The following is a 15,653-nucleotide window of genomic DNA, read 5'->3' on the forward strand; positions in this document are numbered from 1 at the left end:
TCGTACCTGTAGAATCACATATTAGCCATGCGAGGACAGAAGACTCGGCGGCCTGTTGCAAATGCATGCGTGTAACCAGGATACCGGCTGAAGCATTGATACCTGTCCCAAAAAATTTAGAGTACACTATAGCGGCTAGAGAAACTTTACATGCGTGCTTAATTGTACTGGTGGCTACCGCCCTACCGACCCGTCTGTACATCAAGAACAAGGCCATTGGCTTGTAGTCTTTTTAATTTGCAAACAAATGCTGGGGAGGGTGCAGGCAATAGCTCACAGTGCAGTGCACCACGCATCTAATCATTTATCCCCTGCAAGACGCCTAAAGTGACTAGGAAGCTGTGCGTGATGATTAAGGCAGCAAACGTGCTGCACTAGTGCACTTCGGATGAAAGACACCGTTTTAAAGAACGTACTCGCCTGATTTTAATGCTCACGGTTGCGAGGAAATGCAGGAGTCCCCCTAGGCTGAGCCCCAGAACCTTGCTTGTATTCTAACCCAATTGAGCATCTCCATCCCTTGTGGTGACCGGCCTGCTTTCCTAACAAATTCTCTAGGACTCGACCGAAGCTTTTCCCACGATGTTTTTAGTCGTGATTAGGACCCTATGAGCTCCGTATCTCAATCCTGGCACCACAGTAGCCATTTCTCGTTTAACGGGTTCTCACTTTCTCCCCATTGGCGTAGAACCTATCTGCCTGGGTTTGTGAGGTGGAGCTGCTTGTGGTTTCTTTCCAAGTTTTTCGCGTGGTGAAGCGTAGGTGCCTCGGGAGTAGCGAAGCCTGTAACTTTTGCCGCAGTACGGCTTTGGTGAGGCCTTTGAAAAACCTAAAAGATGATCAGTTACGCATGGCAACGCATGAGTGTCATAGTGCCAATGCTTTGGAAAGTTGCACTCGTTGAGTTGCCCGAGCGCCTGATTAAGCTGTTCAATGATGCGAAGCGTCCCGAACTTCGCAGCACGCTTACACAGACAGTTGAAACCATATAATTCTAAACGAAAAGTATATAAGAGTCTGTATGCTCTGGAACTGGCTAAAGGTAGATTGGGGTGGTCATTGGCGACAAATGGCAGTGCGCAATTCAGCAGCCGTCCAGAAAATTAGAGGTGACTTTCTATGAAAGCAGGATAGCTGAGTACCCTGCAAAGATAAGAACACCACGTATGCTTTATTTGGTCGAAAAATCAACTCTTAGAAACCAAGAATCATAAATACCTTAACGAGTATTTATTGCCTGGAGAGTGTGACACGGGCTCACTGGTAAATCATTCACCACCTCCCAGTGTGCATCGATGCCCGTAGATCCTCATGAACCTATCGGTGCACTGCGGGCAAAAGTATCCCTTTTTCCCTTGTTACTTTGCATATTGAAATAATTTCTTTGTTTCAAAGTACATTTCAACTGAAAGTGGTCTCCATACATCGTGACAGTGCGCTGTGATGGGACACAGTTCGTTCTCATGGCGCAGCTGCCGCAGTACACCGAATGCTCGTCTCGCGATTTTCGTCCTTCCGCGCTTCATCTAGACAGCTACGTACTTTTGCTCAGTGTGAAGAGTAGAAGATACTGCTGTTTTCTGGGACATGCACATCTTACCATGGGCTCAAAAGCTCCCCTCAGCTGCGGAACAGGAGGATTATGCTGCATCCACGGCCGAGGCGGCGTCGATGCAAAACGACAACCGTGTCGTACACTTCGCTACTTCTCCTTCTTCTGTTTCTAATAGGTCAAAGCTAACAAAGAATGTTTTTGCCGCTACTACATTGCTCCTTCCCGTGCTTCTTTTTGTCTACTTTTGTCTTTCTTCAAGGAGCAAAGGGGAACCGCCAGGGCTGCTACGGCGGCGACTCGCAAGCGTTGGCGATGACGGAACAAATATATTCGGTTCCAGACAATCTGTGGAGGAATGCGAGCAGTTTCTATCAGCAAATATTCCGGTTTACGATGAAAATACCGTGGGCCCTACATATCCCGCAGTGCCCTGGGAAGAGTTATCGCGCACAGAAAATAACAGAGAAAGCAGGCGGAGGAAGCGTAAGAGCTCTATCGATGGGGAAAGACACTGGAGAACGGATCCCTGGATGCTGGACACACTGCCATCAACGCAGGTCGCAGACTCACCAAATCCCTTCATGGAGCCACAACCTCCAAGCAAGAAGCGCACTTTAGCGCATGCTGGCAACTTTTCAGACCAGCTGCATGCCACACCACATGAATTCGTGAGTAACAGAAAGTTAGAGTTGAGTGGAACAGCTGAGGAGACGATGGCTGAGTCCGGCAGCACCAGGATGCCAGAAAATCCTAGTAGCTGGCTTTTTAACTCTCTGCTCGGCGTAGAAAATACTTCGCTTGACTGCGTCTCGGAGCAGATCGACGGTGAGGCGAAATGTAGCGACGTTGCAAGAGGCAATTCAGGTGAAGGGGCAGCTGCTTTATTCTACGAGCTCGGTGAGCAAGGTATCCAAGGAGCGGACATCCTTCAGTTTGGAAATTTTCCGGAGAGTTACAATTTGCCTCCTAATCATTGTCCTGGAGAAGCGGCCAAAACGGAGCCGCTGCAGGAGGTTCCAGCCTTCCTTCCGCCGTCACACATTCCAGATCCCACATCCCACGATATAGGATTGAATTCCCAAAGAGGCGTCAACGCCACGCTGTGCAGTAATCTTGAATCAAGCTCTGATGAGCTGCTTCTTCCCCTGTTAAAGCAGTCGGAATATTACTTACCAGGCAGCACCGTGGAACAGCAAAATAGCAATAGGCAGCATCTTGATTTCACACTTGACAGTTCAAGAGAGGAAGGTATTGGCCTGCCGTTCGACACGCTGACGAATCAAGGCATCCAAGGTATTCAAAAAGCAGGCGTCCTTCAGCCTGATGAGATTGTGGGAATTGACTATTTGCTTTCTGGGCAACATGCTGACGAAGGCGTCAGTGTGGCGCCACTGCAGGGACTTCCGCCCTATTCACTGCAGTCACACATTCCAGAATCTACGTCTCAAGAGCAAGACTTGCGTTCCAACGAAAACGTCAGAGCCATGCTGTGGAGTGACCCCAAGTCAAGAGAGTGTGATGAGTGGCATACTCACCTGGACCAGCTGGGAGATTCACTACCAAACAGCTCCGTGGAACAGCAAAATAGCAGGAATGTGCTTCCTGGATTTGCACTTGACAGTTCAGGGGAGGAAGGTATTGGCTTGCCCTTTGACAAGTTGGCAAATGAAGGCGGCCAATGCATTGAAAACACAGGCATCCTTCAGCCTGGTGAGACTGTGGGAAGTAACTATTTGTTTTCTGGACAATGTGATGGCGACGCCGGCAGTGTGGTGGCATTGCAGGGACTTCCGCCCTATTCACTGCAGTCACACATTCCAGAATCTACGTCTCAAGAGCAAGACTTGCGTTCCAACGAAAACGTCGGAGCCATGCTGTGGAGTGACCCCAAGTCAAGAGAGTGTGATGAGTTGCTTGCTCACCTGCTGGACGACTTGGGAAATTCATTACCAAACAGCGCCGTGGAACAGCAAAGTAGCAGGGATCTTCTTCCTGGCTTTGCAGCTAGCAGTTCAGGGAATGGAGACATTGGCTCAGACCCCAACTTGCTGGTGAACCACGGCACCCAAGGAGTAGGCATTCTTCAGTCTGGAAGGTCTTCGGAGAAACATCATTTTATTCCTGGTCAGGATTATGGACAAGTTGTCAATGTGATGATGCCGGTGCACGGGCGTGCTCCCCTTTTAGTGCCATCATCCGTTCCACACTTTACAACTCATGACAGCGGGCCCAATGCCCAGCAAAATGTCAGTTCCACACATTAGCATAACCCTAAATGGAGAAAGCAGCGCGTTCAATGCTGTTCAACTACTTGATTCATCAATGTAGGTTTAGTCCTCATGACGTGTTCTTGCTGTTTCCCCATTCGCTCCAGTTGAGCCAGTGAAAGTTGATACCATACTTACATTATCCCTGTTTTCAGGTACATCTCGCTTCCAGTACAGAGCCATGGAATAGTGCTTTTGCGTTTTTGCCCACATTTTATGATCCCAAGAATGCAAGCATGGTATCCATATCTAATCCGGCTAAAAAACATCAGGTGAGTCTCTAGCCCACTACACTACCAACAATGCAGCTTCCAGATGCGAGCTGCTCAATTAGGCGGCCACTGCTTATTTCACTTTTATCTGTCTTTTGCGGTTGTGATAGTGTTGATACGTGTGACATCACCAATTAATATTCATGTAGGCGTAGATAAGTGGCTGGCTCTGATCGTTACGAAACGCCGCTGCTGCAAATTATCCAGTGTGAGGTATCGTGTTGTTTTAGCAGCTGAATTTCCCAGCATGTCAAGTCTCATTGTCAGTAGTAGGATACTGGTGCATGCTGCTGTTGTTTCGTTCATAGTGGCAGCAGTTTTAAGCAATGATTTTGATTAATCGTCTTTGTGATCAATTTGGCCATGCTATTATTTTCCGCTCATTCAGTTTCTTGGTCCTTCGCTGGCCTCTTGTTCTTGTATGTGCGTTCATGTTGAAGGCACAATCTCGTGCAGCCTCAACTAAGGAAGCCGTCATTTCAGATGAGGCGTGCAGACAGCACCCGTACTGGAGACTACCGAAGGTCAGCCAGAGACTAGAACACAAGAGGTTTTCTTGGGAAAAGGCATTGTTCAGCAATTGCCGTGAAAAACTTGTTGATTTGCTAATGCCTGTCCGCGAATTGCTAGCGAAGCCTGAACTCGAAGAAAAAGAGCTTGCAACCCTCATGCAACTAGGAGAAAAGCTACTGAACGAAGCGGTTTGGTCAACAACCATTGGCACTGGGTCGGACATATCCTGGAAAGTAGCACAAGGGTTGGGACGTCGTTTTCTTGTCGCGGACTACTTGTGGTGCATCTGTGAAGTGGTCGGGCCGCCAATGGAGAAGGACGCTTGGTGGGGCAAGCTGATGGGAAAGTATCTACATATTGGCTACTTAAAGTCCTATGCCAGTTCGAAATCACGTGGTCTCTCCTATCTCGTTAGGCGATTTATATCCGCTCTGGATGAATACCGAAAAGGGAAGCGTCCTCAACCACGTGATGTAGTAATGTTGAAACAGGCGATTTTTTTCAAATTACACCGTCGGTCATGGTTTAGAGATCCATCTTGGGAGCCATGGAGACAGGACAACAATGCATCTTTAGGGAGCTCTTAATTGACGCAAAACCTTTCCGGAAACTGCCGCTATTCAAGGTACGTGGGCGTAGGTAACAGAAGCACAGGTAGTCTCTTGTCCTGTTGCCTTCTAGAGCTTTGCAAGTTATTTCTGGATAGCTTTCATAAGAAAATTAAACGTCTGGGAAGTTTGGAGCCTCGGCAATTAATTCACAGGTGAGGAATACTAAAGACCAAGTGCACGTCAAGGAAAGCGTTCTTTATCGGCTTCAGGGATCCGGGCCGAAGAACTACGGGAAACTTTGCACCCTTTCGCTAATGCGCTGTACGGCGAGCAGATTTCCCTTGCTGCTGGCTTCAACGCATCAGATCTTAGTCTTTTTTGCTGCTTTCCATCGATCGGCCCTTTTCTCGGCACTGTGTCTGCATAGGTCAGTATGGCCCTGACCACTGCATTTTATGGTCATCTCTTTGTTTTATGCCACATCTGTAGGGAGAGCCGTACCTAGCAGCCGGCCGAATGGTTGCTGCGGCATCACATTAAACATAGCGACTCTGCAGTGCTGACGCAGTCTTCGACATGTGTGAAAGCACCATGAGCAATAAGATTCAGCGTCTTTCTCCACATGTGGCGCAGGCTCGAAACAAGAGCAGGCTAGAAGGTAACAAAGTAGGCAACATGCAGTCACACAAACACTGTTCTTTCTGCTGATGCATCATGGCCTAGTTAGTTTTATAGTGGCACTGGCGTACGCGGTACTGCGTTTCACGCAATCCAGTGAACATGGCTCCATGCTCAGGCGCATGGGCGAGTACTACTAGGAGCTTCTTTGCAGTCCTGTGACTAGCGCACTATTTGACATCGATTGACGTAGCAACACACGTCCCCAAGTATATTGGAGAAACGAAGGAAGAGCAAATATTGCACTTCCTTCAATTTTTGGTGGCATTACAAGCAATATTATGGAACATCTTGATGGAGACGCAAATCTGTGCATCGTGGTGTCAGGCAAAGTGCCACGCTGCATCCGCACCGTGTGCATCGTCAGATCTTCTGAAGATATGACGATACAGAAGTCGTGGACGCAACATGAAACGAGTACCCTTCTTGTGTAGCAAATGAGATGCACTTTCACCGCTCTGTTCTAGCGTTGTACATGTTCCCGTGTGGTTCAACCGTCTGCAGACTCGTGACCACATTAGGAACTTGGCAATTCCAAATTTATTCGGGATGCACTTCGTCTTTCATTTGGCTTTTGAAATTTAAATCAAAGATGCATCAGGGTGAGCAATGCGGACGATAGTGCACTGTTGTCCTCGAGGTTCATTGATGTATCCACCAAGTGCAGGGCACAAAATAGCTGCGCTTTTCTGACCAGTAAAAGGCAGGAAATTTTAAGCTTTTTGTCCACTTTTCGTGGAAGCAGGCATATGAAATTAATTTGTTTAGCGCGAACGATGAAGTAAAGCCTGATTAGTTCAACTTGAAAAATGAATGTTGTGTGCGTTTAACCGTGAATAATGTACCATGAAGGCTTGACGAGAGCATTTAAGGCCAAAGTGATTGCAGCACTCAGAATTCCCCTTCTCGATGCATTGGACGTAGTGCCAAGCCAAATAGATCTATGCGAAGAATACAATTATTCAAAGTTACGCAGTGCGTCTCTTGCAAAAATGATGTTACAAGCTAGCTGCATGCAGTCCTTGTTGCCTTAGTTCAGAGTGATACCTGTAGACGTCATTATCCACAAGAGAGCAGAGCGTAGAAATTTTGTACACGTAGTGTCACTGTTTCCACGAGTACATGCGTTATGTGTGAGAGATGCCATCTTGCGGATGCTGAAAAGTGGTTGGTAAATCTAAACTCTCGCAGAAAACTTGCATAAGGTATACGGTGGTGAGCAAAAACAAAGAGGAAACGCCAGCAACATAAAAGAAGCTGCCTCAGCTAAGTACAAAAATTTCATCATCAAAAAAATAAGTAAATTTATTTTTGAGAGAAGATAACTGTAAACCAAAGAATTGTAGCGAAAGCTACAGAGCGCGATAAAAAAAAAACAAGTGCAATTCACTGAAAACATAACAAAATCCCTTTTCTCATTTTAGGTTGCTCTACGAAAGAAAAAGCGGTCCTTTGGACCAAAGTATAATGAGCTCACGCTTTTCTTTCAGCATTGCCCAGGCACGAAATGAAGTTTCTGCAAAGCTTTCTCTCTACTTTTTTCCCCTCTGTTCTGCCTCGAATTTTCCGATTTCCTACAGCATCGTCTTTGTGTACCGTTTTATGCTTGCTTACCTTGCTCCTGTAGCTGGCCGCATGCGTTTGGTGGCTTCGCAGATATTGCATTCGTTGCCACCAAATTTCGAGAGCAACATCCAGCAAGACTACCAGATCAACCTCTGGTTCGCGTCCTGATAAAATCAAAGCTACGCTTGTTACACGATCTAAGTTTACCACTACTGAGACGTGCTGGCCAGCTGTATATACGTGGGACATCTTATGCGAAGGAGACAAAAGTCTTTGGGCAGAAGTAAGCACGAATTGTTCCGCTTATCCATATCACAAACAATAATTAACGGAAGCATTTAACCCATGACAAGGAACTGATATCAGTAGTCTCAGCTCCGAAGCAGTGGCACTGCGTTCGTCATACCGCTATGTTTATGGCATACGCAGACCATCAGGCCCTCACGTACTTACAGCCGCAGCACGCGTTTAAACCCCTGCGTGGGAATAAGGGTCGACAACTTAACGTCCGGGCTCTCTTTTGAGTCGTTAAGATTACGTACCTGCAAGGCACGCAGAATCGACTAGGCGGCGGACAAGCTGTCAGGGCATTCTTAAGCCCGTAACCGCTGAGCGGAGCACATAATTTAGCATCTCAGTCACCTTCCAAGCAGTACTCGCTGTACCGACAGCAGCAACTGAGCAGTTTCAATGGCACTGAAACGCCCGAATACCTGCTCTCTACTGTAAGATTGTGGCAGGTAAATGTGTTCGTGTCGAGAGGTTCATGCCTTCTTGGTGACTCTCCCAGACGTTTCAACGAAAGATCAGCACCATGACAACTCTCCCACAGCTTCTCCAAAGATCGAGATCCCCCTTGTTCAGTCCTACCTGAATATTCAAGTTCCTTGCTGAGCTCATGCTTTAGGCTCTACGTGCTCATGTTTACGTTCACGGCCAACACTGGAGGTCCGGTTGTATTACATAACAAATTCCAGGTGTGAGCATCTACAGATTATTCAAAACTTCAAGTATTGATTAAACGAAAAAGTGAACTTGTAGACTGTTTGGTTAGGACTGCTGGGTGCGGCTTTCTTTTCTTACAAAATGTATGACTATCCGTTTTCTCATAGTGCTTATGAGAGTCACAGTACGTATGACGCTACAGTAGTGAGCTGCAAACTCTTACGTAACCGTTCCCGTGGTCCCCAATGCGTTAGAGAATTTCTCAAAGCCATGCTTGCATAGATAACCCTTTCACACATCAGCCGAAAGTTAGCGGAGTATTTATTTATTGCAGAATATGCACAGGGCAGTTGCATCTCGCCTGAAACACCAGAGGTCTCATCCTAAGCACTTTAGGGGCCTGAGAGAAACAAACAAAAGCCATTCAAGCTTGAGAACCCATTATTTGGTGTTTTGTTCACAGGGATGCGAGTGAATATAGCTTTTTGTCCAAAGGCCATCGGCTTAGCGTAGATGGGTGCACCACAATTTTCAATGATTACACTTGCTGGTGTGAGAGGATGGTTATCTAAACAGAAAAGCATGAAGAATTACCTCAGTCACTGTCAACAACCGCAATAAGGCAAGATGATGGTATTGATTCTGCAGTTAACAGTGCTGTGCAATCATGCAGACTGGCAGTTTCACGCACTGAGTATAGTGCACGCTGGGAAATTAGCGCAAATCACTTGCTTCTGGGACACTTTACAGATCCACTCCATTGCGAGCTACCTCACTGTCTGATCCTCCGTAGTGCATTGCGATTTACCGTTTCTCAATACGAAAAATGTTGCTGACTGGGACGCACCAATAACGATTCGTCTAGAGGAATGTTTTTTGTACAACCTGCAATATCTTCTCAATTGCTTAATCTAATCTGTCCTTATGCCAGTGGAGTTCGTTTTCTAGATTATTATTTGTTGCAGAGCTGCTCACTGCTTCTGACCGGGAGCTCCGTAGAAATCGTCCTTGCCTTTCTAGCGCAGATGAACCAAGACGTTCGGCTTTTTGAAGCATTGGCAGAATATGCGCTACCATACCTATGCCTACAGCCACCAGGAGGGCACGGATCTGTTCGCGCACCGCAGTTCTTTCTTCCGATTCGCCCCATAGTTCTAGAATTCACCGAAGTGGCGACAGTGTTGAGGAAGAAGAGCAAGGCAACGTGGTTAAGACTTGTCTCGACAAAGGGGCCCTTTTATCGAGAAACCAGGACTGTATTCGAGGTGACATCCAGGGTGGTCAACCTGCCCTCTACCACAATCGACACGTAGTGGTCTCATCACGTGTACCATTTTACGAGGGCCACCACAGATCATCCACTAAGCACGCATTTGGAAGCGCAGGTCCTTGAGAACTTGGGCGCTAATGGCTATGACACAGTCCACTTCGACAAGACACCACGTGTCAAAAGGCTACTCAGTGCTCCGTCGCAGAGTCCGTGCCCTTCCCAATTCTGCGATTCTGCCTACGCAACTTTCGTAGAGATCTTCCGATAAAGTTCGGAACCATACAGACGGCACCGCTTCAGCAGTTGCGTATTACCGCTGGAGGGAGGTTGATTTCGAATGTCTCCATGGATAATATGCCACAAGACGGACTCTACGCCAGTCAACTATCGGGAAGTTGCATGAGCCCCGGGTGCAAAGGGAAGTAGACTGAAAGAGCACTGTCCCATTTTGGGCTCCCACCGCTACAGTAAAGCCGCTACAAAAATACTTCCATTCAATGGCTCCTCCAGCTCAAAGCATATGATACCCCTTATTCTTACTGAGATAACACTAACTGCATTTGCCTGCTGAATAACTTGGTGGTAAAGGTTTATGGAAAGTAGCTGTGATAGATGAGCGTACAGGGCGAATTGGCTTTTTTCTTAATGCTTTTACATCTAAACCTTCTCAATGAAACTTGCAGGCAATGCAGTATGGGTAATTCGCATGCAGTTTTCTTTGCTGTGGAGTCTGCTGAGAGCGTGTTACAGTGGGAGAAACGAAAACATACGCAGAGCACATTGATGTGAAACTATTAATTGCATTGACTTCACATTTGTGGACGCCAAACTTCCAGCGGGGTTCAGACGGGAACCTTACACAAATGATCACGGAAATTAGTGAGCCGGTCACCAGTTGCAAGCAGTGGAGGGAGAGAAAATATGTAGGTGCGGAGTGGAACTCGGCAACATATTTAAACTATATCTACTTCAAGCAACTATGGACGTTTGCCGACAGAAAGCTTCCTCAGTGGCAGCTAATGTCGCTTCAGTGCCCAATCTTACTCAGGTCTCAAAGTCACATCTTTTCAAGGAAGCCAAACAGCAAGGTGACCCTTTGATCTTCAACTTCTTATTATTGATAATGGCCTTGTGGCTTTGCATCAGAGAAAACAAGCAAGGGAAAAACAACATAACCAAAACGTTCAAGATCCACCATGTTGGACCTGCACTGCGTATATCTGGGAACGAAACAACTCACATAGGAAGCCGCAGACAACAGTCTTGGCGCCCATTTAAACTGCTACCAGCTCCTACCTCCCTGGGTGCCTCGAAGACTTAGCAGCGCGAAATAACTTTGCGGGGGAGAAAGATACGCTCACTTGGAAATACAAATCATACATCGATAGCGATTCAAAGCAGAACAAGCACCTTCACCGCAGAGTACCGCTACATAGCAAGCAGCACACGACGCCGTTCAGGCAGTGGGCGGTCAGGGAAAAGACACTCAGACGGTTGTGGCTTGCGCATAAGCCAAGACATTCAAAAAGATTTCCTGGGCTTGCGCGCAGGCACCTTTAAGCAGGCCAAGCATCCACAGAAAATTTGATTTCGTTCTGGAACACTAAATTTGGGGTATCTTGAGAACCCCCGTTGATGTGCCTTAACCGGCAGACTGGTGCTTCGGTGGCTTTCCAGTACGAGACTTTGCAGAACCATCTCCACCCTCTGCGGTGCGCTCCACAGGCCGCGCACTTGAACTGGGCGAGCTCACTTCCTTCTGTGGACTCACGCTACCACCACCTCCGGAGCCGTCTTTACTAGATGAGTCGGAATCTTCGGCGCATTCAGCCCCTCCTTGTGTTTGATCAGGTCCTGTCTTCACGGAATTGTTTACTGTTTCGGGCGGTTGTGGACTGGGCTGTTGCGTACTGCTGTGCTTCTCAGAACCATCTGAAGGCTGTACGGTGCCCTCCACGGGCAGCGCACTTGGACTGGGCGGGCTCACTTCCTCCTGTGGACTAACGCTGCCACCACTTCCGGAGCCGCCTTTCCCAGATGATTCGGAACCTTTGGAGCAGTCAGCTCCTCCTGTTTGATCAGCTGCTGTCTCCACGGAGTCATCAACTGTATCGGGCGGCTGCGGACTGGGCTGTTGCGTACCGCTGTGACCCTCATCTCCGGAGAAACTTTCTTCCAAAAATAGCGTGAAAGGTTCTTCAGGACCTTCTGATGTTAAATCTTGGCCAGATTCCGTAAGGGGGCTGCCCTGCGGACTCGATGTCGAATCCGGTTGTATGGGTCGGAATCTTTTCGTTTCGAGTCCATCATCTTCAAGAAGACTTCCTCCCGTACCAACCTCTAATCCTTGGCGAGCTCGTTTCCGAGGTGCTGTGCCTCCAGGAGGTGGAGGTCCTTCAGAACTCTCCTCATCAGAGCTCAGCACCTCGTCGCATAATAGCCAACTGGGCACGCCACTACGCTCTCGCCACCAATTCCTGCCTGCTAGTCGACGTTGTGGTGCTCCCATTGATGTCTCTTTTATCATCGGATATAGGCATGTGGCAACAGTCAAAAGTATGGTGACCAATGAAGCAAGAATTGCGCCAATAGCCGTTGCGGATATAGCCCTCCTGCGGAGCGACCCGTTATGGACCTCTACATATGGTTTACGTGAAGAGGCTAAAAGTGAATTAACCACAAAAGTACCGCCGTCATCGCTCTGTCGCGGAGTGGGCCCTGCAGACACTGCGAGTTCCATGAGGCTCGTTTCTCAAGCGGATCCTCTCCCGGATACGGGAACACTTCTACTTATCAACGATGGAGACCCCATTCAGTTCTTCAGAATTGGCTTACTCCAGACTATTCTCTGGAAAGTACGGCAGACTGCTCTGCGTACGCAGCTGTGGGTTTTCTTAGTGGTCAGTACTACGTCTCTCACAAAGCTCACGCGGATGGAGAAAATTCACGAATATCAGACGAAAAGTCCTAGAAACTAGATCCCACTTTTGTGAAGGCGATTAAGAGGCTATCGCTATCGTAGTGAGGTCAAAAGCTGGATCAACAAATTTCAACAGCCAGTTTTATTACTGCTGTCGCACCCCCACAGTGCAGCTACTCGTCGTATAACTTGGCTTATCTTTCTGTGTAGATCTTCCATAGTTCTACTATTTTTGGAACACTTTGTTTCATTTTTTAGTTGTCCCACGAAGGGCAGTTCCACAACGTCAATACGGCAGCTGGAAGGTACCTGATCCTGATCCATCATGTGCACAACTGCTCGCAAACACTCGGAAGCTACAGCATTTCAGAGTAGCATGACCAAGTTGCGTTGCCTTTTCACTTGATGTATTGTTCTCTCGAATGAGTGAGCCAAACACCTTCAATTTTGTATCGTCATGCTCCATGGTAATCATCTTCGATTCATGGCTCAAGCACTCCAATCGTCTCATTCCTGCATCGGAGTTTGCGGGTCATAGGTGCCTGTTGAACTACACCGTTTCGGGAAGCTCTATTCTGTTTAGTTATCACTTTTATTCTTCAAAGAACAGAGGAAGGAATTACTAAGTGAAAAGGAATGTAACCCGGTAATGCACCGCGGCCAAGCGGGGTTAAGGCGGTCCAAGAGGGCCTGCCTAGAACGAGGTTAGCTTTACGGAACCACGCTACCTCATTCACTTGCATGTACTGATCTTTTACGATACGTAGTCTTATCAAACTTATTTTATACTAGGGAATCCCTGCATTTTGCTTAGTGATTGTGGGCTACTCACAGCCTGCACTGGGGCAGCAATGTAACGCACGGATCAAGCTTGGGTACTGCGTGCTAAATAGAATGCCCATGTTCCCCACAATAGTAAAGGTGTCTAGGGTATTCACAGAGAGCAGCGATGTGGCAGGACGGTCACACTGAAATGGTGCTGTGCATGGGTGACTCTGGGACTCGTATGGATTGGAACAAGCACCCTCGGTGCGCAAATGTGCTTTAGCTTGTGTGAAAAGCTACAGCTCTAACGGCCGATATACCAAAGAAGATTTGCAGTCAGCTTCGTAGTTCAAGACGGGACCCCATAGCTTTGTACGCTGTGGGGTCAGAAGTTGCAATCAGGGAGAAGTCCTACTTCGGTTCCTGCGAGTAAAAATACAATGTTTAAATGGTTCACACCTAGATATCTTCGCACGGTAAAGAGTGCATCTCCGCAACGGACGCTTTATCGGCGCCATACAACAGGAGGCTTCTACAATGCCAGTAAGCAAAATGCCGAGCGGGACGCCAGCCCATCATCGTGATGCTACTCCGAAACCCACCATGGCAGAGCGGCCGCATGGGCGTAAGGACGCGCCCCCACAGGTGATACCTATTAATAGTGTTATGCCAGGGACAGTCCCTTCGTCACGTGGGACCAATTCCAGTCCGCTATGAGTGTGATAAGAACTGTTATGGGCGGGACGGGGGAATCGGGCGCAACTTTCCCATACTACCAGAAGACGGCAGCACCATGCAGGCCCTTCTGCTGCGCGTCGAGCGCCGGTACACCCAGATGGGATTGGAGCCGCGCGAGTGGGGAAACGCACTTATTGACCAGCGTGTGGGCCCGGCTCTAACGTATTGGATGTATCTACGGCAAGCTATCGACCTAAGCTACCGGGCGACGGCACAGCGCAGGCTTTTGGAGCGGTTCGACAAAACAATGTCGCAGAGTCAATTGTTAGCGGAGTTTGCTAAAGTACGGTGGAATGGAGACCCGAAGGAATAAACGGACCAGTTTGTGGCTGTAGCGGAGCGTGGTTTGGATGTCTCCCCCGACGAACTCGCTGACTACTACTGCACCGGGCTACAGACGGACCTCCATCTTCTAATCACCAATAACGGGCAGGCGAAGTATCAGTCGTGGGAACAAGCGGAGACAGCCGCAGTATGCCTCAACGTGCCCAAGCAGAGCGTGCTAGAGCTCCGACAAAGGACCAGTCAAGCCATCAGGGTTGCTATCCAAGCTAATGGACCCCGTGTGCGCCAGGAAAGCGAAAATCGCGCTGGGGGAACCCACGCGAACTGCTATGAGTGTCAGGGTCGCGGACACCCGGCGAGCGTTTGCTCCAACAAGGGAGAACGTACCACACGTCCGGGGGAGATATGCAAGAAGTGTGGCGGTGTGGGACACTATGCTCGGGACTGTTCTACGTACGAACGAGGCCGGACCTGTAGTACACTGCGTTGTCTGCAGCGTCTACGATGCTGCACTGCCCACAAATCGGGCGTTCTAAGAAATACTCTCTACTACCGACGCATCGGTTGCGTAACGTCTACAAATGTATTAAAAAGACCGCTTTTATTTCGAGTCCTCCAACCATATTTTCATAAAAGTCATTTCTTCTTGTGCTTGCTGTGTTGGTCCGGTGGGGATGTGACGCGCACCTGTGCCGGCGTTCTCGCGTGCCCCATTCGTAGAGCATTCGCAGGCCTTTCTAGTCTATACATGTTAATTTGTTAATATGGTAATCATTTATATTTCCCTAGTAGGAGGTTACAGCGCTCAATCCGCGTCTCAACCTCTTAACCGCCTATAGGTCATCAGTTAGCTATCCTGTATAGGTCACCAGCAAGCCCCATTGTAGTGCCTACACACTACAACTTCTCCCCTTGCCGGACTGAACCGGCCTACCCACAACATATTATTTCCGCCTTTTCAGTCTTCATTCCCTTATGAAGCTAATGCCATGAGCGCATGATGTAGTGCCCAGAGCCTGCTGCTGCGACTACGCTGCTACCTGCCTGTAGTGCGCGGCGCCTACTGCTGCGACTACGCTACTTCCTGCCCTTCGAGCAGGCCTACAAACTACGCCTAGCGTAGCCCCATTTCTCGGACACTATAGCTTTATTCCATCGAAATACAACAGTTCTTAAGTGTTTCAAATCTGTCTGTTCGATTAGCCCCACTCTGGGTGCTCGCCTCCTAGGCCCTATGTGTAGTGCACAGACACTACAATGGGGCTGGTTAGTGCTCTAGAGAGGATAGCTAGCCAGCGACCTACGAGGGGTCGCAAGACTGGAGGGAC

General features: G+C 48.3%; 2 protein-coding genes across 2 annotated transcripts; one reads left to right on the forward strand and one right to left on the reverse strand.

Annotated features, from left to right (window-relative positions):
• Positions 1 to 1,587: 1,587 nt before the first annotated feature.
• On the forward strand, positions 1,588 to 5,194 carry ENH_00000790 (hypothetical protein, conserved; the record flags this gene model as incomplete). The annotated part of the gene is made up of 3 exons (XM_013578111.1): positions 1,588 to 3,801; positions 3,978 to 4,094; positions 4,535 to 5,194. 3 exons carry the CDS (start codon positions 1,588 to 1,590, stop codon positions 5,192 to 5,194), a joined length of 2,991 nt encoding a protein of 996 aa, XP_013433565.1.
• Positions 5,195 to 11,259: 6,065 nt separating this feature from the next.
• ENH_00000800 (hypothetical protein, conserved) lies at positions 11,260 to 12,357 on the reverse strand (the record flags this gene model as incomplete). The annotated part of the gene is made up of 1 exon (XM_013578112.1): positions 11,260 to 12,357. One exon carries the CDS (start codon positions 12,355 to 12,357, stop codon positions 11,260 to 11,262), a length of 1,098 nt encoding a protein of 365 aa, XP_013433566.1.
• Between the last annotated feature and the right edge of the window lie 3,296 nt (positions 12,358 to 15,653).

The sequence above is a fragment of the Eimeria necatrix genome, genomic scaffold, assembly GCF_000499385.1.
Source record: "Eimeria necatrix Houghton genomic scaffold, Enh_scaff101, whole genome shotgun sequence".
NCBI classification, from domain to species: Eukaryota; Apicomplexa; class Conoidasida; order Eucoccidiorida; family Eimeriidae; genus Eimeria; species Eimeria necatrix.